General features: G+C 35.4%; 1 protein-coding gene across 7 annotated transcripts in view; it reads right to left on the bottom strand.

Annotated features, from left to right (window-relative positions):
- The window catches only part of LOC134819195 (sodium-dependent neutral amino acid transporter B(0)AT3-like), a 36265-nt gene extending 15461 nt beyond the window's left edge, over positions 1 to 20804 (bottom strand). The window contains exons 1-5 of one of the 7 annotated variants that reach the window (XM_063828994.1): positions 11013 to 11122; positions 10676 to 10768; positions 3855 to 3942; positions 3060 to 3089; positions 1241 to 1336 (exon numbers count right to left, since the gene is read on the bottom strand). In XM_063828994.1, coding sequence (XP_063685064.1) covers positions 1241 to 1336; positions 3060 to 3089; positions 3855 to 3942; positions 10676 to 10768; positions 11013 to 11066 — 361 coding nt within the window. In that variant the 5' untranslated portion in view covers positions 11067 to 11122. Of the gene's footprint in view, positions 1 to 1240; positions 1337 to 3059; positions 3090 to 3854; positions 3943 to 8899; positions 9304 to 10675; positions 10769 to 11012; positions 11123 to 20657 lie in introns of those variants that run through there. The other 6 variants (XM_063828998.1, XM_063828995.1, XM_063828997.1 and 3 more) reach the window with 6 other exon arrangements.
- Between the last annotated feature and the right edge of the window lie 5971 nt (positions 20805 to 26775).

Raw genomic sequence — 26775 nt, 5'->3', positions numbered from 1 at the left:
ACAGCTGTTCAATGCTCATCATTTTCAGTCTTAAGGCAAACATCTTACACCTGCAGTGACACAAGTCTTATACGGGTCACGTGTCAGGGTCTGTCCGCTATTGAATGGATAAAATGTTATAGAGCATTAATAAAGTTAAAGGTACAAATAAAAATATATGCTATAAAACTTATCATTTGTACAATTATTTTAAATACCTTTACATGGACTGGGTGGTACTGTACAACTATAAGTACAGACTATAAATCATCTCAACTCATTATAATACGAATCTATATTATATATAAATAATCTTATAGGTATACATTATTTTCTGAGTCGCCCTAATCTAATCCGTAGTAACGTGCCCAAATGTTAATGCAAAAGTCAAGTTGAATTGGGAAATTGGTAGATCACCGACCGGCTATAAGCCGGTTATAAGCCGGCTATAAACCGGCTTGTAGCCGGCTACAATTTTTATAGCCGGCTATAAGCCGGCTTATAGCCGGTTAGTAGCCGCTTACATTTGTTGTTGAGCGACGGCTATTAGCCGGTTATAAGCCGGTTATAAGATATTAACTCAACTTCATCGTACTGAACGATAGTCAGGAGCCGGCTATAAGAAATTCAGCGAAAACGGCTATTAGCCGGTTATAAGCCGGCTATTAGCCGTTTAGGTATCGAAAGTGGTTATAAGCCGGCTATAAGCCGGCTATAAGATATTAACTTAATTTCATCGTACTGAACTGAGTTAATATCTTATAACCGGCTTATAGCCGGCTTATAACCACTTTCGATACCTAAACGGCTAATAGCCGGCTTATAACCGGCTAATAGCCGTTTTCACTGAATTTCTTATAGCCGGCTCCTGACTATCGTTCAGTACGATGTAGTTGAGTTTATATCTTATAACCGGCTTATAACCACTTTTAATACCAAAACGGCTAATAGCAGGCTTATAACCGGCTAATAGCCGTCGCTCAACAACAAATGTAAGCGGCTACTAACCGGCTATAAGCCGGCTATAAAAATTGTAGCCGGTTAGTAGCCGGCTTATAGCCGGTCGGTGATCTACCAACTGGCCGTTGAATTGTCGTGAAAATAAATGAACAGGTAGCTTCTATTCTATGGGAGGCATCGACCAATGACCCTGATTTTTATTCCAGTCATTCTTCAGGGTAGCATTTCCAGCAAAGCAAACATATTTAAAGTAAAAATATTGGTTCCTAAGACTAAGGAGATAAAGAAATAGGTGTCTCACCTCCTCCATACTGTTTAACTTTGATGGGAAATCTCCACAAGTTACCGAGCCCCACCACGGACCCTATCGTTGAGAGTATAAACTCAAGGTTACTTCCTGAAATTAGAGGGGTCGTGTCAGCTATGTGATAATCTAGATTCATTAATATTCACTGATATTCAATATTATGTGATTAATCAAGTTATCCACGAATCAATTCGCTTGATTGTTGATTTAATAACATTAACGCTGGCAATGTTATTGAAATAATGTAAAATCAAGCTTAACTTATTAGAGGATATGTTTTTGTATTATTACTTATGTTGATTAATCAATTGCTCATGTTGATTCATTCACTGGTAATATTTAAAACTTGATTAACTTATGTAACAACAAACCCAACATTGACACGGGGATTAGAAATATATTAATATATCGGCACGATCACCAATCTCGATATTGAAGCATATTTTCGTCGCATTTATCAACGACCATACAATTAATATCAACGTTACATTCTGACGGCACCATATTCAAACAATTAATCTTCATGTAATATTCGAACATGACAGTCACTTTAATCACCAAGGTCCTATTCGGAACCTAACGAATCAGGAATTTTACCGTGTCCACTGTTCAATGTTCAGTGTTCACCGATATTCAGAGAGATTCCTCGAGAACGGTTCTACAGCCATTAGAGTTACCGACAGCCACTTGTGCATCCTTGTGTCTTAATTTTCGTGTGCATCTTTAAAATAATGTCTACAAGGTACATGAAATGACTGCGATTTCTTATCTTCAGTTATTTTATTACACTTAATTTGTGACACCTAGTCAAGCGACAGGAGGCAGGATGTAAAGATTAAAATAGTATATCTTTAAATAGCTGAAGGCGATTAACACAAGTATTTTGAAAGCTCCTGCTAAATAAAATCTTCGTATCACTTATATGTTTTAAATATCCCCCTCCAAGCTAGTATATCTTTACATAGTAACAAGTTAACACGTTTATTCAATCTGCATATTATCATAAATTTATGATGTGTGGAAATACGCTAAACAGCTACGTTGTTCACTTCTACAGAATGTTGATTACTGGCTACCATTCTAAACCTTACAGTGAAATTTCTAGCGTGATGCTGATCAAATCAAAAAAGCAATTATTCAATAGAATCTACAAAAGTTTGACAATGTGATAATATCATTGTCCCAGAGGTTGCACAATACAGTCACAATACAGTCGCAGCGTCACGGATCCATACAGAAGATTTTATGTCTTAGAAGAGATTATTCCTGGGAATTTTCCATCCGGTTTCACAATTGCTCAATTTGATCTAACACTGCTTGAAATAAATACATAGTTGGTTGTACCCAATTTGATTTAACATTTATGTTATGCCAATAAAATTTTTATCATCAATCAACATCAGTCAGTCAACCTTTCAATATTAAGTCAATCCAATCGCTCTTTAGACTTAGTTTTATATACTTTTACATTACAAAGTAAACTTTACATTTACATACCAATTAACGATTCGACATACCTCATTGATTTTAAACATATATAATAAAAGCGAAGTATTTATTTTAGACACGATAGAATGAGTGTCACACAGCCGTCAGCCACATTTCAACTGACACGTTTTAAATTAATATAACTTCAAACGACTTCTGATCAGCTTATTGGTTTCAACCAACATAACCTCATTATTGAATACTAGTAATATTCTGTAGAATATTATTGAATATTAGTAATATTCCCCTTGATTTTGGTGTACAAATGAACACACACTTTGATATTTGACCACACGAACATTTTATAAAACCCTGTTCGACCTACCCCACGTGATTCTTTCCTCAACTTCTTCGACTGGTGAATATTTGATTGAAACATTCAGGAATCTAAAGTGTATTAAAGTGAAATAGGGTGAAATAAATGCATATAAAGTGAATTAAAGTGAGATACGACCCTGTAAAGCGAGTGAGAAATACAGAATAAGAGCAGTGACCAAAGTGAGATTTATTGTGAACAGGGCCCGACTTGGCTTCGTGAAATACTGAGAAGATATCCTGGCACCTGTCCAATTTCCTGGCAAGATGCAAGTGACCACCATTCTTTGACAAAATTTCAAAATACTGTGTTCATATCAATGCCCAATAGCAAAATGTTGAGTTTTTCAGAAGCATAAAACAAAGTTGCAGGCTTTGTCTACAACCTCTGCTGTTAGAGGCAGAGAATAAATCTAGCTATGTTTATAAGTAAAATTTGGTAAATATTTCTGACAAATCCCAAGCCCGGTCGACCTCTGAAAGTGAAGAAATGACATTTAATACTTTCAACACAACTATATAACAAATAATTTGAGGAAACGATGTAACAGAGTCGATATATTTTAATGTTGCCATGAGGTGGCAAGTCCCCATACATCGTGGTCCGGTAGTTTCATTGCGTCCTAATATATAAGTGAGAGAGTGAGTGAGTAACTGAACTATTTAAGTATAGTAGTACAGAGCTACTATGTGTCCTATATCCTAGCACCCTGCCTAAAAGTTCGGTAAACAGGGTGTGAGGGTGGGTGGTTACTTCTAATCCTGGATCTATATTTGCTATACAAATATATCTACTTTAACTTACCCCACTGTTCACGACCATCACTTGGGATTTTATCTACCTCTTCTGTTCGATTCTTCTCGTCATCTGTTACTGGGTTGTAGTCGGCGTCCTGAGATGAAATACCAGGTTATAATACCATTATTATCTAATTTGAACAGACTCCTACTTGTTCATATGAGTCGGTATTAGAAACACATTTTACACAACATTAAGAGCATATCATAGTATAATAATTCCATAATGAGAGCCTGTGTAGGATTTATAAAGTTATAAGAGCAGTTATTGTTTTTTTCCTTTCTTCAAAATTCAAATATATTTTACATAAATTTATCACAATTACACTTACACAAAACCAAAATATCTACAATGAGGCAACAAATGTAATGGGTATTAACTTTTCTGTTAGCAGTACTGTGGCCAGGGATAAGTGGATAAAAAATAGTTTTGAATAAATAGCATTTATAGCCTTACAGTGCGCAATAAACCAATTGCCAACTCTATCATAAAGAGCTGGCTATATTACTTCACAAACCACGACGCCTTTTTGTCAATTTTTACCGTCATTAAATTTATATTTGTATGCATAACAAAGGAGGAGGCTGGAGGAGTCAACTATAATGCCGGTTAAAGCTCATTTATACTTTATAGAGCTGCTAACGACCAGCGTTCCTATTAGAGTTTACCACAACAAACCCTTCTCTTTTCTTATAATCAATAAACTTAGAGTTTACCACAACAAACCCTTCTCTTTTCTTATCATCAATAAACTTAGAGTTTACCTCAACAAACCCTTCTCTTTTCTTATCATCAATAAACTTAGAGCTTACCTCAACAAACCCTTCTCTTTTCTTATCATCAATAAACATAGAGTTTACCACAACAAACCCTTCTCTTTTCTTATCATCAATAAACTTAGAGCTTACCACAACAAACCCTTCTCTTTTCTTATCATCAATAAACTTAGAGTTTACCACAACAAACCCTTCTCTTTTCTTATCATCAATAAACTTAGAGTTTACCACAACAAACCCTTCTCTTTTCTTATCATCAATAAACTTAGAGCTTACCACAACAAACCCTTCTCTTTTCTTATCATCAATAAACTTAGAGTTTACCACAACAAACCCTTCTCTTTTCTTATAATCAATAAACTTAGAGCTTACCACAACAAACCCTTCTCTTTTCTTATCATCAATAAACTTAGAGCTTACCACAACAAACCCTTCTCTTTTCTTATCATCAATAAACTTAGAGTTTACCACAACAAACCCTTCTCTTTTCTTATAATCAATAAACTTAGAGTTTACCACAACAAACCCTTCTCTTTTCTTATCATCAATAAACTTAGAGCTTACCACAACAAACCCTTCTCTTTTCTTATCATCAATAAACTTAGAGTTTACCTCAACAAACCCTTCTCTTTTCTTATCATCAATAAACTTAGAGTTTACCACAACAAACCCTTCTCTTTTCTTATCATCAATAAACTTAGAGTTTACCACAACAAACCCTTCTCTTTTCTTATCATCAATAAACTTAGAGCTTACCACAACAAACCCTTCTCTTTTCTTATCATCAATAAACTTAGAGTTTACCACAACAAACCCTTCTCTTCTCTTATCATCAATAAACTTAGAGCTTACCACAACAAACCCTTCTCTTTTCTTATCATCAATAAACTTAGAGTTTACCACAACAAACCCTTCTCTTCTCTTATTATCAATAAACATAGAGCTTACCACAACAAACCCTTCTCTTTTCTTATCATCAATAAACTTAGAGCTTACCACAACAAACCCTTCTCTTTTCTTATCATCAATAAACTTAGAGTTTACCACAACAAACCCTTCTCTTTTCTTATCATCAATAAACTTAGAGTTTACCACAACAAACCCTTCTCTTTTCTTATCATCAATAAACTTAGAGCTTACCACAACAAACCCTTCTCTTTTCTTATCATCAATAAACTTAGAGTTTACCACAACAAACCCTTCTCTTTTCTTATCATCAATAAACTTAGAGTTTACCACAACAAACCCTTCTCTTTTCTTATCATCAATAAACTTAGAGTTTACCACAACAAACCCTTCTCTTTTCTTATCATCAATAATCTTAGAGTTTACCACAACAAACCCTTCTCTTTTCTTATCATCAATAAACATAGAGTTTACCACAACAAACCCTTCTCTTTTCTTATCATCAATAAACTTAGAGTTTACCACAACAAACCCTTCTCTTTTCTTATCATCAATAAACTTAGAGTTTACCACAACAAACTCTTCTCTTTTCTTATCATCAATAAACTTAGAGTTTACCATAACAAACTCTTCTCTTTTCTTATCATCAATAAACTTAGAGCTTACCACAACAAACCCTTCTCTTTTCTTATCATCAATAAACTTAGAGCTTACCACAACAAACCCTTCTCTTTTCTTATCATCAATAAACTTAGAGCTTACCACAACAAACCCTTCTCTTTTCTTATCATCAATAAACTTAGAGTTTACCACAACAAACCCTTCTCTTTTCTTATCATCAATAAACTTAGAGTTTACCACAACAAACCCTTCTCTTTTCTTATCATCAATAAACTTAGAGCTTACCACAACAAACCCTTCTCTTTTCTTATCATCAATAAACTTAGAGTTTACCACAACAAACCCTTCTCTTTTCTTATCATCAATAAACTTAGAGTTTACCACAACAAACCCTTCTCTTTTCTTATCATCAATAAACTTAGAGTTTACCACAACAAACCCTTCTCTTTTCTTATCATCAATAATCTTAGAGTTTACCACAACAAACCCTTCTCTTTTCTTATCATCAATAAACATAGAGTTTACCACAACAAACCCTTCTCTTTTCTTATCATCAATAAACTTAGAGTTTACCACAACAAACCCTTCTCTTTTCTTATCATCAATAAACTTAGAGTTTACCACAACAAACTCTTCTCTTTTCTTATCATCAATAAACTTAGAGTTTACCATAACAAACTCTTCTCTTTTCTTATCATCAATAAACTTAGAGCTTACCACAACAAACCCTTCTCTTTTCTTATCATCAATAAACTTAGAGCTTACCACAACAAACCCTTCTCTTTTCTTATCATCAATAAACTTAGAGCTTACCACAACAAACCCTTCTCTTTTCTTATCATCAATAAACTTAGAGCTTACCACAACAAACCCTTCTCTTTTCTTATCATCAATAAACTTAGAGTTTACCACAACAAACCCTTCTCTTTTCTTATCATCAATAAACTTAGAGCTTACCACAACAAACCCTTCTCTTTTCTTATCATCAATAAACTTAGAGCTTACCACAACAAACCCTTCTCTTTTCTTATCATCAATAAACTTAGAGCTTACCACAACAAACCCTTCTCTTTTCTTATCATCAATAAACTTAGAGCTTACCACAACAAACCCTTCTCTTTTCTTATTATCAATAAACTTAGAGCTTACCACAACAAACCCTTCTCTTTTCTTATAATCAATAAACTTAGAGTTTACCACAACAAACTCTTCTCTTTTCTTATCATCAATAAACTTGACTCCTCTAATTCTAAATATATTTATTCCCCTTAATAAAAAATGGATATCTAAGATGGAAAACTTTCTTAGCCGCAGTACTGACAAGCAACCTGTATATTCAGCTTTGAGAGTTATTCGTGCGAAAGGTGTTGAGATGCAATTTGTTATAATTTAGCAGACTTCTGTTCTTCTAACATGAGCACTGTACAGCTCATCAAATTATTCGCTAAGCTGTTCAATTTCAAATGGAGAACAGTTTTCGGAGAATATAAATCTAATATGACTGATTAGAGATGAGAATTTGTCGCCATATCACGTCCACTTTTCTATCACGTGACGTTATATAGCAGAGTGTTAGATGTTAGAGAAGCTTTGCAGACTGGCCTGAGAGGTTCCGGTTGAAAAAAAAACGCAAAAGAAATAAATTATTGTCAGAGGAATTCAAGGGGCTTCATTTTCTTGTAAAGCTTCATTTGTTGTACATCATGAAAGTTTGGTCAGTCATGTGACAATAAATAGGCGGCATTTGATGGTAGGACCACGCACACAAAAGTTGCGATTTACTTATTTTTTTCTTCGTAGCTCACAAAGAATTTGTATTTGTTCCAAAGTTCTGTAATTTAATTTCAGCGACCGGCGCGAAAGGAGTATTACACCGACTGAGTACCTTACTCGGGATTATTACGACGGGTTTATTAACGACCGGTTAAAATATGGTTCGGGAAAAATATGGCGAAATTGCTCAAAACCCACCACATTTTCCCGGTCGCCATTTTACCGGTGTCCAACCTTTCAATTTTAGATTCAAAAATTTTGTCTCAGATGTAAATTTCCCTATAAGAGATAAGCAAGTTTAGAAATTTTCGCATTGCTAAAACTTGTGAAACAAGTCGAATTATCAATAATTGTTGAAAGTAGACAGAAATAATGACTCGTGGTTAATCAAACTAGATGGAAAATAATTTTTAACATTTGAAGCGTAACAACCAGATCGATATTAAAATAAAGGGAGAGCTGTTTAGTCTTCCAATAAGTTGTAATCATCTTCGTTATCTTCATCTGGATCATCCCTTTCATCAGTTTTAATTAATTCAAGTTTTAATTTAACTGTTACTTTTACTTTGAGTCCTATTTCATTATGTAGAGATAGTCAATACCTAAGAAATTAAAAATTGGCCTATTTTAATCAAATTTGACAATAAGGATATATGAGTATGACAAGAATTGGGCAAAAAGGTGAATTTTTTGCAATTTTAGCCAAATGAAGTCGAAAAACCTACAACAAGTGTCCCAATAGTCTTCTTTAGTGAATATAAGACAACGATTAAAATATGAGCACCCATACCCCTTGGAAACCCTAAAAACTGAGTAGGCGGGTTTATTAACGACCGGTGAAAATGTGGTTCGGGAAAAATATGGCGAAATTACCCTAAACCCACCACTTTATCCCGGTCATAATAATTCCGAGTAAGGTAAACAAATTCCAGGCAAATAATCTGTCCCAGGTATAGAAAGGTACACTTAACTTACCCTAATTTCAACTTCTAGCTGGTCATGATGAATTAAAACCCGTTCTAAATCCATGCATTGCCTTGATGGTAGAGATTCTAGAGAGTTCCCTACTTCTGCACAATCTTGCAATCAAACACAGCACAATAGAAACGCAGTACAATACAGATTCTACAGAAGTACGGCGCCAATAATTATAGATCAAAAGGTCGGCTGACTTGACAGTCTATTGTTCTCCTGGCAATGGCCCAGAGAGAGATAATTGTAGCAGTATCTGGAATTTACAGATGTATAATGTATATTGTACAGGGTATACTGTATATAGTGTGATGACGTAATCAAAGCGACTGGGGGGTTTGCCGCAAATCAAGGGTGGGAGCTATGAATACGAATAGTACAAATTACAATGAAAAGAGGCAGCCACTGTGCGGGCACTCTGGCCACACGCTGAGCATAATATACAATGTAGAAGAGAATTATTCCTTATATGGAGTAATACTGTTTAATAGCTGCAATGTGATACGCTGCATGCGGCCACTTTCGATTTACTAACGATTAGTATCAAGTGAGGGAACACTTGAATATGCGCATATCATTAGCATAATTATTTGTCAAGAGTGGTGGAATTTAATTGTTGAGTTGGATTAATGATGAGATGTAAATTAAGCTACTGCTCTGTGCTTCTATGTGTAAAATGTAAAATCCAGGACAACTATTTGACACAAAAGTGTCATTTATATCCGTGTTGCACGGGTAAACTGGTGCTCTTCTGGAGAAACTTGTGTTATTCTTGAGAACTGTCATCAATCAATGTAACACTGCTCGTGCTCATTATCTTTGATAACGTCCTTATTATATTAATGCATACCTATGTTGCAGAAACGACCATAATATTCAAACTTTTCAGCCCGATTGTTTCGGTAGAAATATCATAATATACTAAACGGTAGACACGTACATTATACGTAGACACGTAGATTATAAAGTTTAAAGTTCTGGCCTACGTGCACTTTATCACAAGTGCAAATTGGCAAATAAAATAAACGTTTAACGGCGATGATTTAATTATATTGCAAAACTTAAAGTTTGCAAGTTTTTCCGTTTTATATCCAAGGTATGTGACTTAATGTCACTTTCAGAAGCTAGAAGTCTCCACATTTTAAACCATATGGTCCGTTCTATCACCACCTTCCGCACTACCCATAATCAACACCGTGGACTCATAGATTAATTGAAAGATTTCAGTCTCGCTCCATTCAGTTTTCAGAATAGATGATAGTCTATTTCTATTTTTTACAAGTTTCTGCCGAAAATATGTGGTAATTTGTTGCTGTAGCTAAGTTACTTTTTCGAACAAGAAATGTTTTATATGGATGGCATCCCATATCATATTCAATGTTCATTATAATAATACTAACTAGGGTGTAATGAGGGGAATATAAGGGGAAGAAGGGGGAAGAAGGGGGAAGAAGGGGGAAGAAGGGGGAAGAAGGGGGAAGAAGGGGGAAGAAGGGGGAAGAAGGGGGAAGAAGGGGGAAGAAGAGGGAAGAAGGGGGAAGAAGGGGGAATGTCCCCAGGGCCCTTAAAAGGATCGTTATACAAATTTACTGAGTGGCGAGAAAATAATAAAGCTAGGAAGCAACTTAAAATAGATGGGAAATGAAATGGTCCTGACATGGCCCTTCCCAGGGCCCCTAAAGTTCACTCCACGTTGTGTCTTGTTGGGCCATAAATAATAAATTAAAGTCCATCGACATATTACTATATGGCCGAGTATGTTGACGATATTTTGTATACCTTCCTCGGGTTTACGATAACCAGGGGAGCTCCTTTTTCTGTCATGTCACCTCCTTTATCTCCTTTATCAATCAGTCGGCGGTGTTCATCTAACTGCACACCAGACAAGTTAATGTGCGATTATTATATCTCGTATCTCCGGAAAATCATATCCAGATTTGATTAGACAAAAAATGTAGACTTGATTAATGCAGACTTGATTAATGCAGACTTGATTAGGCAAATTCAATTGAAAGAATTACATGTAATGAAAAATAATGTCGGATTTTAACGGCAATAAAAATATCTGATCGACTAAAGATCTATTCTGGGTGTTCAAGTTTCGGTAAAGACAAACCTTGGGATCCGACATTGGAGACGTATGAGAGTCACCATTTTGTTGGAAATACATCTGATTTTGTCGAAGGTCCGTCTGTGACGAACGATGATATTGAACTTTACATAATCCTGCATCGCCGAATGATAGTACTTAATCTATTTTACTGTAACTAGCAAATTATTGACAAGTTGAAAGTCAAGTACAGATGTTCAAGAGGAGGACACGTGTGGTTTTAGACTGAGGTCTGAGACTTAAAGTTAAGAAATTTTTATCAAAGTTCAAACATACTCTGAATTCGGAATCAAAACATTTGCGCAAGATTTACAAATTAAATGCAGAGGGCGTGCAGAACGGCACACATTGCAACACTGCATCGACTGTCAACAAAATTCCAAATTTATTGCATAACTTTAAAATAAATTCACTTTAAAAAGGTACTTGACCACGTACTATAAGTACTAACTGCGGTCTGCGCTACAACACTGTGTTCGCACTGTGAACTGGAAACGTTGTAAAAACTACATTGATCGACAAGCAAGAAGGTCCAACTACCAACACACACACACAGCTATCTAAGTGATCATATTTCTAGGAAAGTTATTCAACGAATAGAAGAAGAATGTTGCAAGCTACATGTTTATTAAATATGCCATGATAATTAAGAGCCTAATAGCATAGTTAACCATTTTTTCATGCACTTAAAATGGTAAATTTTGCTATAATTGCTCAAATGTTGCGACCGTTTTTTATTTCCGAATTCAGACTGTTTTTGAACTTTGATGTAGATTTCTTTAGCCTAATTTCTTTAGTCTCATGTTATAAACCATATGTTTTCTCCTTTGGAATATTTATAGCTAACTTTCAACTTGTCGATACTTTGCTAGTTACAGTAAAAACAGATAAACTTCTCAACCACTTGCACTGACTGATGTGCGTCCCATGATTATGTCAAGTGTTATACCAACGTTATCTGACAGAGACACAAAGCCAAAACTTCGACAAAATCTGTTGTGTATTTCAACTGAGTGATGACTCTCATTCGTCTACCATATATTGTTATGATCGACCCACTCAAAAAAGCGAAAACAGACAATTTTTAAAACATGGGATCGACAAAAACATTCAATACGGCCAAAATATGTGATGACATGAAGCGCTGAAGCGTCAAAAAATACCTGAATTCTTCGATTTCAGTGCATACACCTACCATTCTCAACATTAAAGTATAAAAACATAATTGGCTGGATTCTGGAATGGTATGCAACGAAGTATTTTATGCTCACTGCGCACAAGCGCATGTTCTAAATTGATAGTTAATCATCATAATTAATATGAATTATAGTATCGTTTAAGCTTTCAACAACGAAAGGAGAACCACGCTCTTACCACACGAATTATGATAAGAAATGAGGTAGATTTTATGGCAGATATTATAATTAATTGGATGGAAAGTTTCGGTTTTGATAAAGCTGGATGTCGTTTGTCTAGACATCAACAAAAGAAGCCATATCAAATCCAGTTTGATATTTCAATCTTCAACTAATAAGATAAACCACGCTTTGGCTAGTATAACTGCTTATACGGACGTTTTGGTGTCGATGGTCGAGAGAAAGATCATCAAACTAAACTCTTAAGGTCAAAGCGGACAGTTGAAATTCATGATAGTAGAAACTTGGGCCTATGTTAACAAATGAACGGCGAGCAAGCAAAATAAAACGCTATAACATGCACTATCATAAAAACTGCTCGTTTATAATATGGCAAGAATATTTTAATAAAACCGTTTTGTGATTTTCATTTTTCTAACGCTGCAGAATTACTTATGCAATTGCAGTCGCCGAAAAATATTGTGTTTGAAAATTGCTTAACGGGCCAAAGAAACGACCGGTCTGGGGTTGCGGAAATGGTCGGATTTGTTAGTTCAAAATATTTTTAATAGTCGAAACGAAATGAAACAAAACGAAACAGTAATTCGTACTCCGTTTTATAGATCTAGATTGTTGAGTACGCTATATAAATATTGACCACAACATTTGTAGCATACTGCATGAATAATTTTAGGTTTATACATTTTGAATTTTCAGGACACTCAGCGTAAGATATTACGTGAGACACATCGTAAGTTAATTGTTTGTTAAACACAACAATCTAAGACCATCTTATAGAAATTTTGTCTCCTTGCTCACCAACCCCTACTATAAATCCACAAATCACCTGAGCCTCCATATTCACTGCCACCGCTCACTTAATATTTAACGAAACACCCCACAGTCGTTTCACAACTTCAGAGGAGAAATAAAATATACACCTTGTTAATTGAATTTGAAATCTATGCCTTTGCTTGTTTTCCATTTATCTCATGCTAGAGCCTCGGAAACTCGCACTTCGTTTTAAAGATCTAGATTGTGGCGTACGCTATATAATTATTGACCACACAACACATTTTTAGCATACTACCTCAAGCAACGCTGTTGAACAATCCAACCTGAAATTACTTAAAAACTGAAAATTTGACAAATTTAAAAACTTTATTACGGTATTTTTGTCTCCAAATTTGCTGCACATAAAAACATTTTTACATATGTTGCCTCTGATAATATATTAATTTCAATTTAGTTTTAGCAAAGACACCTTAGTTTTAGCAAAGACACCTAGAAACTAAACAGGAAACAAAGAAAAAATAACGAAACTGCAACAATTTGATGTAAGAAGAAAGAGTAGATCACATCAAACATCGGACAAGGACAGATCCAACAATAAAAATCATTGAATGAATCATGATTAGCCACGTTTTTTGGTCAGGATACGATTCTAAAGGCTCAGGAAGCAAACAGAGCCCTTAGTGCGAGACAAATAGAACAACTTGAAATCACATACAAAATCAAATTAACATAAATGTAGAATCGATTCCAAATTTATTTTAATTCGATTTATTATGTTATAACTGAGGTGGAAAGTTATCGTTAAGTATATATTTTAGGTGGATGACGAATAACTGTAACTTCCTTGGAAAATTATAGTGTTCAAATAAAGTAAGGACTAAGGATTATGTTTCAAATGAATGACGAATAACAATGGAAAATGATAAACCAACAATGAGTACTGTAACACCGAAAAAGAACATGTGAAACTTATCATATCTTGTATTGTGAATGCATACGCAAGCGAAAAAATATTTAATGTTCTAAATCTCCTTAAATGCTGTCTATTTAGTTTAATTTTTAGAGTTCACAAAATTAAAATATTACAGTCTTATCAACATAATCACAGGATAATATAGAGAAATGACGAACTGTTCACGACTCACAGTGATCACAACACAAAAGTATAGCATAAAGGATAACGCAAAAAGTTGAATAATAAGAAAAGACTGAAGCTTTGGGCCTGAGAAGTTTTCGACCAAGAATTCATTACTCAACAGTCTAAGCAAGCAATTCAGAAATATACAAATTAGGCAGAACATAATGAAGTACACAATGAACAGCTACAGAATTCATTTGTGTAAACGCTTGGACATTAGTAGAGATGGTGATTTGTTGCGATATTGCTTCAGAACTTTTTAGTGGTATAATTACAAGGTCTAGCTCGATCCTTGAGGATGGGATTTTATGATGGCTACATTTCAGTAAAATAATAATATCCGGTATCAAAGAAGCAGCTACTGACTATAGAATACGGAGACAGTTGTTCAACACAACCCATCAAGAGAAAGAGGACAGATTTGCACCAAATATAATTACGAGAATAAAATCAAGATAACAGCAAGGTTTGGTGGTTCTAAAGTTCAGCACTGGCTTGGTCACGATCTAACATGAAACCATTGACGTTAACACTTTTTATGACGTAAAAACGTAGATAACCATTTAATGCAACGTAGCTCAATTACAATGTACTATAAAGCAGCAAAATGTAACAAATTTCAAATGTCAAAGTCGAAACATGACCAAAAACACGTTACGAGCCTTACCACAACCGATCATAAGTTGACTAAATCAAAATATCATGTATCACCAGTCCCCCGTACATATCAGCCAGGGGATATTATATACCTTGACCGTTGAGATGCATGGAACGACGAAAGATTAATATAAAAAAGGCCTGATATATTGTACCGATAGTATAATCACATTATACCAATACCATGGTCAACTGTCGTGGTCTGACAAATTTAAAACATTTCTTTCTGTCGTGCCTGACGTCTATACGCAACCAATTACCAGGGCAACCAATTACCAGGGCGTGAAGAATATTGAACCTTTTCCACAGGTACGTGTTCATTGTTTAATGAAACCATGGGAACAATTGAAAACTTAATATGTACAAATGTAAAATACATGCCGGACGGTTTAAATAATTCAACAAGGGTTAAAACAGGAAAACAGTGTTATCAAGAACGAATCGGCTTTTAATTTCAAGTTTGACCAAATTATGCTACTATCTGGTTTTACGAGTTTTAAATTGATTTTAAAATGGAGGACACAGAAATGATGAGAACACTTCATAGGTTCAGGTTTTCAGAATACAATATTAAATTAAGTGTGAGACTCCTCACCATGGGCTACTACTAATGATAAAGAAACACGAGTTGTCCCAGTTACCCTGTTAACGTAACACCTTATTCAATTAACTGCGAATAAACGTGGTAACCCAATGTTAAAGAGCGTCCTCGGCAAGGATTTTATTTAAGGATTAGTAGCAGTTCAGACGTAAGTGGCTGATTGAGACCAGTATTCAAACTTAAAACCTTAGACAGAATCAATGCCACCTATTGGGAGTGTGTAGGTTTTTAAAATCGTATCAAGATGTCGGATAACAACCTCGTCTCTTTCAGAACAAAAACGATTGTCTTTCATTTCTCAGTAAATGTCACTTAAAATATTCCTGCCGTGAAGTAAACTCTCTTTATGTAGGAACTGTGGGACGGGAAGCAATGAACTTGTCCAGCTAGGTAACATTTTACTTCGGTTATCGGCGTGGTATAAACCTGGCGGCAGCGGTGTTTAAAAGTGGCGATGTTTCAACATCAGCGGTGGGAAATTCTCTGGATGTTGTTGAATGTTGAACCGATAATAATTTACAAAATTTACAAAGACAGAACTTGGAGTACCGGTACAGCGAAGAGTAAAGCTAATGGTGAATAATATTCACTGAATATTATGTTGTGATTTCAGACGTGAACAGATGCTCCCAAATTGCAATTACCCGATTACCGCTAAATGACCAGTTGGTGACCTCGCTGAATCACGTGACCATATAAAGCGTGGCTATCACGTGACCACATTGGAGCTGGCTATCACGTGACCAGTAGAGGCTGGCAGTCCCGTCATCAAGTTCAGGTAAAACACGGGGTTGTCACGCCGGGAGTTGGGACACTGGATTGGGCGACATCTGTCCGACAGCGACATCTGTCCGACTCAGAAAATAGGTTATCCGGACAATAGTTTATGTCGGATCCTACCGTACAATTTTCTTGAAACTTTCCATAAAGTATGGTGGTTATAGGCCGAATAATCTGTGTAAGTTTGAGCGAGTTTCTATGTGCCAAATTTAAGATATCACCTTAAACACAAAAAATATCTCCAATTCGGTGGTTTGCAGTGGTTCCAAGGCATATATCTGGAGATCCAACGATACGATTTTCTTGAAACTTTCTAGATAGTAAGATAGCTTTAAGACAAATAATTTGTGCAAGTTTGGGTAAATTTCTATGTACCAAATTTGAGATATCACTTCAAACACAAGAAAATAGTGCTGTCGGACAGATGTCGCTGTCGGACAGATGTCGTGTTACCGGGACACTGTCCTATTACATAACTAGTAACTACTGAACTATGACATGCGTGTATAATAATGGTGTTCTATATTAGATTTGTTTATTACTCATAAAGTCATAACACGAACCAAATTTCTAAAATAATCTCTTTAAATACTACTTATTAAGGACATATTCAAGTCACAACTATAACGCATAATGCAATAACCATTCAGAAAACCTATCTATCAATATATACTGTAATTCAGTTATTTATAAATTGATAAGGTCCATTGGTTTCAACCTTCACGTACTTTGAAATTTCGTCAATGTTAGCTTAACCCTAGCAGTCAACACGGACCATAGTACTTAAGAATTGCTTGCAAATTATACGAAAATTGAAGTGTCGTATGAGCAACTGTTTTAACTTTTTTTATAAAATCATTGTTGCTCTAGAAAACTTGGACAGAGCGTCCCTGACTGTTATGTGACTGTTATGTGACTGTTATGTGACTGTTCTGTGACTGTTATGTGACTGTTATGTGACAGTTATGTGACAGAGTGAGCTTTTACACTTCACACCATGTGTGGACTCCCCACGGTTATCCAGAGTTTTCACACCATTACTACTTTACTAGCTAGCACACTCGATCCATGATAGTCCTCATGTCCACTACCCAAACTATTGACGTCACTGGAGGTCCTGGGGCAGCTACAGACTTATGAACTATAAAACAAAGTAAATTGTGTTTCTTTTATCGAGAGAATGTTTGTCCCCACACAAATTATTCCACATTTTGCTTCGAGGGTTAGGGACTCAGGGACTGCATGATAAAGTTCATAACGAAAGAAGAGCGAATAGTTGTCTTTTCTGATTAAGGAATCAGCATATTTTTAACAGAAAATATTTTTAGTTTAAAATATCTTCAGTAAAATAAATTAAGCTTTAAGCACTCGTGAGCAATGAGCAGAAGAGTTAAAACTTGAACGTAAGGCTCAAGCCTGTAACTAACATATTTAACAATCGGTGAAGCGGTGGCTGCTAGTGGCAGGGAGGCGGCGGCTAGTTTCAGGGAGGCGGCGGTTAGTGGCAGGGTGGCTGCTAGTGGCAGGGAGGCGGAGCAGGAGTATATTTTGACACGTGGTGACTGGCGGAAGCACTCCTCATCTTACAGGTCCGAAAAATAGATTTTGTTGTGGTCAAGTGTCAAAACAAATGTTGCGCTTAGTAATTAATACGAATCTACACTTTTTTCATTAAATACTTTTCAGATTTTATAGATAAAATCAATTTGATAGCTCTCAGATTATGGAGCAATTCTCAAATTTACTACGTTCAAGAAAAAGATAAAGGGCCCGGCGACGCTTATGATCCAGGACCACAATATGGCCATTTCTTCTGGCTAGATAGAATTAAAAATTAAAATGATAAGTCTGTATAAACGTTATTTGCAGTGCAAGGTTAAGACTTAGTGTTACTGAGTTCTAAATCAGCATTTTATTATGTGCATTTCCATGGTTCATATTATTTCAGCATAATATAAGGGACCAGAGTGCTGAACATAGTTAGGATCATTCCCTGTGGTGTATCACTGGAGCGCCTACTACAGACACCGTGAGACCGTAGACATTCATTCCAACCGGTGGTTGATTAGCACCCCCCCCCCTCCCCCATCTATCAACAGGCTGTTATCTGTACTTAACTAAAATATTAAAGGGGTTGACAATAAAATAAGGATACTTTATTTTCAATTTTTATCTTCGACCGATTGCTCTAGTTTTGTGTACTCCGACTTGGTATGAACATTTTAAAAAGAAAGGTTACAATTCCTACTTACGCTTAGTAATTTGTCCTATCAAATGTCCCTTTTATTATATATCTCGAAGAATGTGAAACTTTGTGAACATTACACAAGTTGCTTAATTTTTATGATGCTCTGTGTGCCGACTTATAACTTTATAAGGATAGCTGGGATAGTGGGATTTTCCTTTATTCCACCTTTAGCGGCCACGTCACAGAAATGTATGATCCACACTAGTTCCCTTTGTTAGATCGTAAACGTTTAGTGCAAGTTTAGTGCAAGTTGAGTGCAACTTTAGTGCACGTTTAGTGCAAGTTTAGTGCAAGTTTAGTGCAAGTTTAGTGCAAGTTTAGTGCAAATTTAGTGCAAGTTTAGTGCAAGTTTAGTGCAAGTTTAGTGCAAGTTTAGTGCAAATTTAGTGCAAGTTTAGTGCAAGTTTAGTGCAAGTTTAGTGCAAGTTTAGTGCAAGTTTAGTGCAAGTTTAGTGCAAGTTTAGTGCAAGTTTAGTGCAAGTTTAGTGCAAGTTTAGTGCAAGTTTAGTGCAAGTTTAGTGCAAGTTTAGTGCAAGTTTAGTGTAAATACTCTGACACAGGAGTTGGCATGATGCCCGACATCACTGATGTCGGGCCGACATGACCGGAAATTCAGGGCCCTTTACAGTTTACATGATTGACATTTGATGACAGGTTGGTAATGGGAGATACTCCAACCCGCATGCTGGAGTACGTCCCTTCATTACCTCTTGAGTAGATACTGTCTAATAACCATCAGTTAAAAGGGTGGCACAGACAGTGATATGAGATTGTTTAATTAATAAAACTGACTTGTAAAATTAGCGCAGGTGACGTTGTAAATAATCTCCTGGAGAATAATTGGCGACCATATTATAAGGGTTTGGGTAAAAATTATCAACGAGGTCCTCGGAATTTGGTATCGATTGATAAGTTCTAAACGAATCAGCCTTTTAACTTGGATTTATGTCTTACCACTGAGATAAAATTAAGGAATGGCAAGAGCTTGATGAAAAAACAACATAAGGCGATCACATTGATAAATAAAACCGCTAGCGGTCGATTCCGGTCAAGATGTTTTATCGTCAATACTCTGTACTATCTGTAACATTAAACCAGAAAAATTAGTAACTTTCATACGATAACAAAAAATTTAGTGAGGCGTGTATGATCAAGTAATTGTCTTGCCAAGTTCAAAACGATTTTCTGAAACCGGACGGGTGAAAATGAGGAGACTTCTTATCACATTATCCAATCAAGACGTTGCAAAAAGTCCTAATATTCTATTAACACTTCGCTAAACTGTAGTGGGGTCCTTGGAACATGTAATTTGTTAAAGTTTATCCCGTACAATGTATGTTATAGAATACCATCAATCCGGTTCTACGGAGTTTCATTATTCTTTAAACAGCAGAAGTTCCTCTTATCTCCCTCTAATATTTAATAATATGAGATAACCCTAGATATTAATTAGATGTCATGAGCACGTTTCTTATCATAATTGGTTACGCATGAACGGATTTAGACGTGAAGAGAATGGCGAGGCTACTTCAAGGTTAGGTAGACGGCATAAAAACGCCAGGTATTGCCGATCATCTCATAATCAATTATTTATGAAAAAATTGTTGAGCAAGCCTGTAATTTTTAGGAATTCATCTGAATATCTAATTATTTCCCGTCAATTTGAAGATTTTTTAATTAATATGTTTTAACGTCATACCGTTTCTGATGTAAAACAAATTTTGAATTCTACAACTGACGTCATACCGTTGCTGACGTAAAACAAGATTTCTAATTCTACAAATGGGATAATTTTACAAAACCGAGGAACTGCCGATGACAGGCTGAAAACCAACCACAGGCTCTAACTGGTCTGTCATAGGATTTAAGAGATTACAGATGAGGTCATCTGATAACATTTTTTGATTTTAATTTCATTTTTTCTTTGCGCGAGAGCAGGCTAATTAGAATATTGTTTCTAATTAGCGCTTTTCTAATTAACTAAATTAACATGGGATGAAATTTTAATAATTCTGACAGCTACATGCTAACAGAAAACATCCGAACTAAAAAAGGAAATAAATCAAAGAAATGTTACCTGGCTAGATTTGCAGCACTTGAGCATATCGCACTCTACTCTTTACTACAATATCTGTTCAACTCTGTTATCACGCTAGCTTCTGCTGCTTCACTTGGTTACACTTTCAGATATATGTTCTCCCAACGTCACATCAGTTCATGAGCTAGTGATATGTAATTATCAGAAGAGATCACTTTTAGGTGTATTATTTAGACTTGTTTATTCTGCAAAGAAATTATATAAGGAACGGTTAACGAATATAAAATCGATTGCGAAATTAACTAATTAATTAATTAAATTAATTAACGCGAAATGTTAAAAGGCCAAAATTTGAAACTCGCCAAAACTAAAAGCGTTAAAATGATTGATGCATAAACTTGTTCAATTTATTCATCTTTATTGTTTATGCACAGAGGCAACATATAAGTGTGGCAGATGCGGAATCGCACTATTTGCAAGATATTACCCCACCAGCGTGTTGCCTCTGTTTGTGCACACAGGCCATGTTCAATCCTCTCACAATAAGCAAGTCTGCTTCACTTTGGTATTATATTATATACACTTACTGAGTTATATTATCGCCGGATTGACCGGACAGACTAGTCGGTAAAGGAGTGGGTATAAAAGTAGAAGACCACATTCCACAACTACCGCAGTTCAGTTCTGCTGAAAACTGTTACCGATATTTAAATTTAAAAGTGATACCTGTAAGATTTACGGTATGAATCAAACCTTTAAAAAGAGCTAGCGATGATAATTGTAAGTTAAATTAGATTACCAAATGGATACCATAATTCCGGATAACTGGACGGTCAACTACATAAGGGAAGAGGATTGGTTGTAATTCAAGATGATTCGAAATCTGACAACACAACGCTCAATGCTTATTCACGCTGGAGTTTAAACTTTTACGAAAAATTCTTCGTTATAAATAGTTGGACTAGAATAAATTTATTTAATTAGAGATACTCAGAAACAAATCCTAAATATGAAACCAAATTTAATCATATCAGTATATCTAACTCCCAAATATAATATAGTCGTCTGACCACGAAACGAAATGAAGAAGAAGAAGAGTCAATTAATAACAACCAAGTAAAACAAAGTTGAAGCGGGACAAAGACAAAGTGCCATTATGTAAAAATAAAGCGCTAATGGGTAATAATACATAGAGTATACACGTACAGTCACGACTCACACGAGAGAGGGTATTTCACTGAGCTTTGTCGGGCCCAAACACATTAACTAAACAAACACTCCTCCCGTGATATAGCAGGCAATATTTCACCTCCGCAGGCAATACTTCACTCCCGTAATACAATTTACATACCACTACATCCCATTTTTCTAGGTCCTTCTCCCAGCCCTATTTTGGTCTGATTTATGTTTGATATAATATGTTTTGATACCCCTAAAACATATGCCTGAGATTATTTGATTTCCGCTAAAATTATTTGAGGGAAAATTCGATTTCAGATCGGTATCTACCACAGTCCCTTACTGCAGAAAACCAGAAAACTAATTTATAATATGAGCGAAATATTTCTACGATATAGATGAAATTAAATTTTCCGGATTACGATTTAAAAGTTAAGGCTCAGAATACTGCAGGATGACGGAGAAGTTGACATATGGCGTGGTCATCATGTGACCGTTATCGGATAGCAAGTTGGAGGATAAATTTAATAATATTTTGTTATCTTGTACTAAATTTCATTCCGAAAATTGGCCGAAAAGAGACTGATGTCTCAATTGAACCGAAGGCCAGGTGTTCATTATGTTCACCAATATATTGCTTTTTCTGAGGCTGCATATTATTTCATCTAATGCCGACTAGCCTACTGTCAAGATTACCCTGCTGTCGAGATTACCCGCTTGTGGGTTGACAGTTAGTTTCACAAGTCAGAACAAAACTCGATAACAAAATCATGAAATTTGTAAATGTTGGTAAACGCATTATTACTTTCGAATGAATGGGCAAAGAAAATAAGAGTAGGTGTAGAATGTAGATGTCGAGGAACGAACTTTTTACACTTTGACAATCAGTATTATTTCCTGGCTGACGGCTGTTCTAAATAAGGTTAAAGCGCCGGGACTTGGTTAGTGTGAGGGTTAAGGGTTAAAGTTTGGGAAAAGCTAGGGTTTAATTCCTCCAAGGTCGTCTGCTCGTCTTAGTGACTAATTTTAGCATTTTAGTAGCGAGTGAAAATCGAGGGACCTAAGCGCCTGAATTTTTCTTGGGTTGGACCGGTCAAAGAACGATGATTGTTTTATTCACTTTTGATTACTAACATATTCTATTCTAACTTTACTGTTTCAAAGTAATTCAACGGGTGAAATATTTGTGACAATTGTCGTTCATAGGCCAGGGCCCAGGATGGCACAACATTAAAAACATTGTCTCATAGAATCGCTACAAAATAACTTATCAATTAAACAATTCCTGTAACAAAACTGTACCTGAGGTGAAAATTAAAAAATCTCACACGATTTACAGCCTGATACTAAAAGTTGGTCAAAGACAACAGCCAATCACGATAGCTAACTACTTCCCCGGTTTTATCATTTTTATGACTATTTAATGAATGTGATTTAATATTTCAGATTTGATGAATGATTTAACAATTTCCGGGAAAACTGAGTAACGGATAATAATATTAGAAAACCAGTCACAACTCTGATACCATATTGTATGAAATATGAAGGGAGTGGCTGAAGTATCTGTAGTTGGAATGGTAATTGCATTCTAAAAAGCACTCAGAACGTAGTGAAGCATAGAGATTAACAGTTACTTGCCCATATAAGGGTGTCACGTGAGATTAAATAAGGGACAGTTACTTCTCAGCAACACAAAATTGTCAGATACTGCATCTTCCCTGAAGACAATAGTTGAAATTTAATAAAATTCTATAAAAAAACCACAATTTAAGATTAAATATTGTCAATTTGTGATGACTGAAATCCAATTATACAATTAAATGGGGATAATTAAGAATGTTAGCAGAAAGATGTGTGCAGAATGATGTTCGCAATTGTCTGAAGGCTCGAAATTCAAAAGCCAGCTTTTTTTCGGCTGAGCTATAATGACAGTTGTGTTGGTGATCTTTGTTAAACTTTTCATCTTACTGCAGTTTAATTAGTGCACACGTATTGAAATCATAAATTAGTTGTATGTATTGCTGACATCAGGTAAAATTAACTACTTCCAAAAATTTTATTTAAAAAATCTGAATATCCAAAATTTATACCAATTCTACATATAAAGAGTTAAGATTGCAAAACAAGCCCAGAAACAGAGCAACTCCCAAATCTGAAGGGTGGACATATCCCGAATAATTAAATAATTAATTAATTAATAGCGACTATCAACTTCATGTTCATTGTCTTTTGAACAATGCCATGAGCTGCTGTTCTAATATTCCCGAGACTAAAGACAGGCTTAACTCCAGAATACTGTCTAACCACCATTCTGTATGGAGGCAAAACCGTCGTTGCGTATGGGAAGGAGCCAATAAGACATGAACAGACTAGCTGACCCAGACTTCTGCACTGTGCAGACAAACTCCTCCTTCTAATATGGACAATGGTTTAAGTATTGTGAAATTAAGCTTAGGGTGGTGCAATCCTGAATCCATCAAACTTTAGGAGATCATTATTTGGTTGGGATCGAATAATGAATATTTTAAAGTTATATCAAATGAGATTAATTATAATACGCTGGTATAAACAGCAAAATGATTTCTCTTGGAGAATTTCTCTTTAGACTCTTAACTTGCGAACAAATTGAAGCAGCAAACTTTAGGCTAGAAACTTTATTGAATTGAAATAATCATTCCACGTAACAACGTCTTCTTCAGTTCTGTAATAAAATTGTTAAACATGTGTAAAAATTAACGACGGAAAGAAATTTAAAATAACATTAAAACAAAAACAGAGAAATAAAATTTACGAAATATGACCCAAAAAATGTAATTGCAAAAAATGTCAAAACAACAAAAAATACGACAAGAAGAAATGTAAGCTAATACAACTAAATACTGTAATACTCATGATACTAAACTGATTAGTAAACGTAAAACTGGTTGTTCAGAATTCACAGTTATTGTGTAAAAACTAATGATAAAATCAGCACTTAAGCAACGATAACTCGGTTGTCATGGTTACTATCCAAGATAGTCCTATCAATACATTATTTACTAGTTAAACATCGACTAAATATTTGTACAAATAACTCAACTCAGAACGATCATTCATTTCAGGACTTAATCTCAATATATACATCGCTTCTACAATCTTTCTACGAACAGTTTTACTCTGTAAATCAAGTAACTTAAAAGATAAAACTGGGGTTCGGTTAGGATGTAGAGATGCGTAGTGCTGTCCAACCCCATTCTCTGGATGTGCTCTAGGATTCCTAGCAGCCTGTCTGTGCTCCATCAGACGAGCATGGAGGCTTCTCTCAGTTTCCCCACAGTATCTCTTACCACATAACTCGCAAGTAACTAAGTAAATAGCTCCTTTTGTTGAGCATGTTGTTCCTGTGAGTCTAGGGCAGATCTCACAATTGTTAGGGTTACCAAGGTCACAAGTCTTCTTATCCAGTGGACGAGAGCGGCAGAAGATGTCCTGTAACTTCTTACCAGGTGTAAAAATAACTCTGATGGGGAGTTCGATCATTCAGTTAGATCGATGATCTTAACTGAATGATCGAGTTCCTGGGGTCCTGAGGAAGCAATGGTGGCATACGGTAGAATGTTCTTCTACACTCCTCCTTCACTGAGTCCGGTGTGTGACTTCTGGTGTAATGTTATCCCTTTTCTGGGTTTCTGTAATCTGTTGCACATTTCCTTGATCATGACAGGATTGTCGTACTACCAGGCAATGGACACATAAATGTCGTCATAGACGCAAATATTAACTTATTCTGTTAACAATTCCTGTAACGCTTATGGTAAATTAAAAATCCACAGGCATTTCGCCGGGATTAGCTAAATGTCAAGACAACAGCCAATACGTATATAAACTATTCCAGGTTTACATTTTTATACTATTAAATATTTAATATTCGATTGGAATTTTAACAATTTCCGAAAACGGTAACGGGGGATATATTAAAACCAGTCAAAACCTATAAATTGTTGTATAAAAGTCTGAATTATGTAATAAGGGTAATTGCATTCAAAAGCACTCGAAATAAACTAATTACATTATTCCTATAAAGGTTCACGTAGATTAAATAAGCACAGTTCTTTCGCAACAATTTCAATAACTGATCTTCTAAGACACTATTGATATTAAATTCTATAACCACAATTAAGATAAATCTTGTAAAGGATACTGAAACCATTTAATAATTGACTTGAGAGTTAAGAGAGTCAAGTGTGCAGAATGATTTTCAATTCTGAAGGCTTCGAATCAAAGCATGATTATTTCGGTAGCTAAATGAAGTTTGTTGGTGACGAAACTTATCTACTGGTTAATTAAGTCCACGTATTGAAACATAGATTAGTTAGTATCATCGGTAAATTTATTCTTCCAAAAATTTAATATAAAGTTAATATCAAAAGTTTTACATCTACAATAAGGAGTTGAAGCAAACATTAGAGTAAAGATAATAATGGGCGCATTATGAGCTAGGAGTTACCTACAACTAACTGTAAAACCAGGTCTCACTGATCTCATGCTTCAATGCTCCACCCAACAAATACAGGGTGGTGTTGTAAGAAATTGCACACCCGGAAATGAACTGATATTTACTAGTGCTGCAATCCTGAAACGTGCTAAATAATTGTTTGGTGGTTGTGGTGTGGACGCTCTCGGATGAAGCTGTGGCATTGTTGTAGCTTACAGTTTACATTATCACTGAGATGATACGATACCTTACTTATTCAAAAGCGAAAGATTCGAAGCAAAATGCCTGATTTTCTGATTTTCTAGTGAAGGTTTGTGGAACACCAAAAGACATAAACTTGCCTCAGTTGAGACTCGAATTCCAATCAATAAAACACGGAAAGAAGTTAAAGACCAAACTACAGGGTGTTCCGAGACTATACTCGTGTCCTAATTTGAAATTATAATTGTTTATTTTTGAAGGAGGAAAAATTAGAGGCAATCCAATATGGGGAAGGGGGCTTGG

Source organism: Bolinopsis microptera, chromosome 8, assembly GCF_026151205.1.
Source record: "Bolinopsis microptera isolate Bmic1 chromosome 8, MBARI_Bmic_1.0, whole genome shotgun sequence".
NCBI classification, from domain to species: Eukaryota; Metazoa; Ctenophora; class Tentaculata; order Lobata; family Bolinopsidae; genus Bolinopsis; species Bolinopsis microptera.
This window is presented reverse-complemented; position numbering and strand designations above follow the sequence as displayed.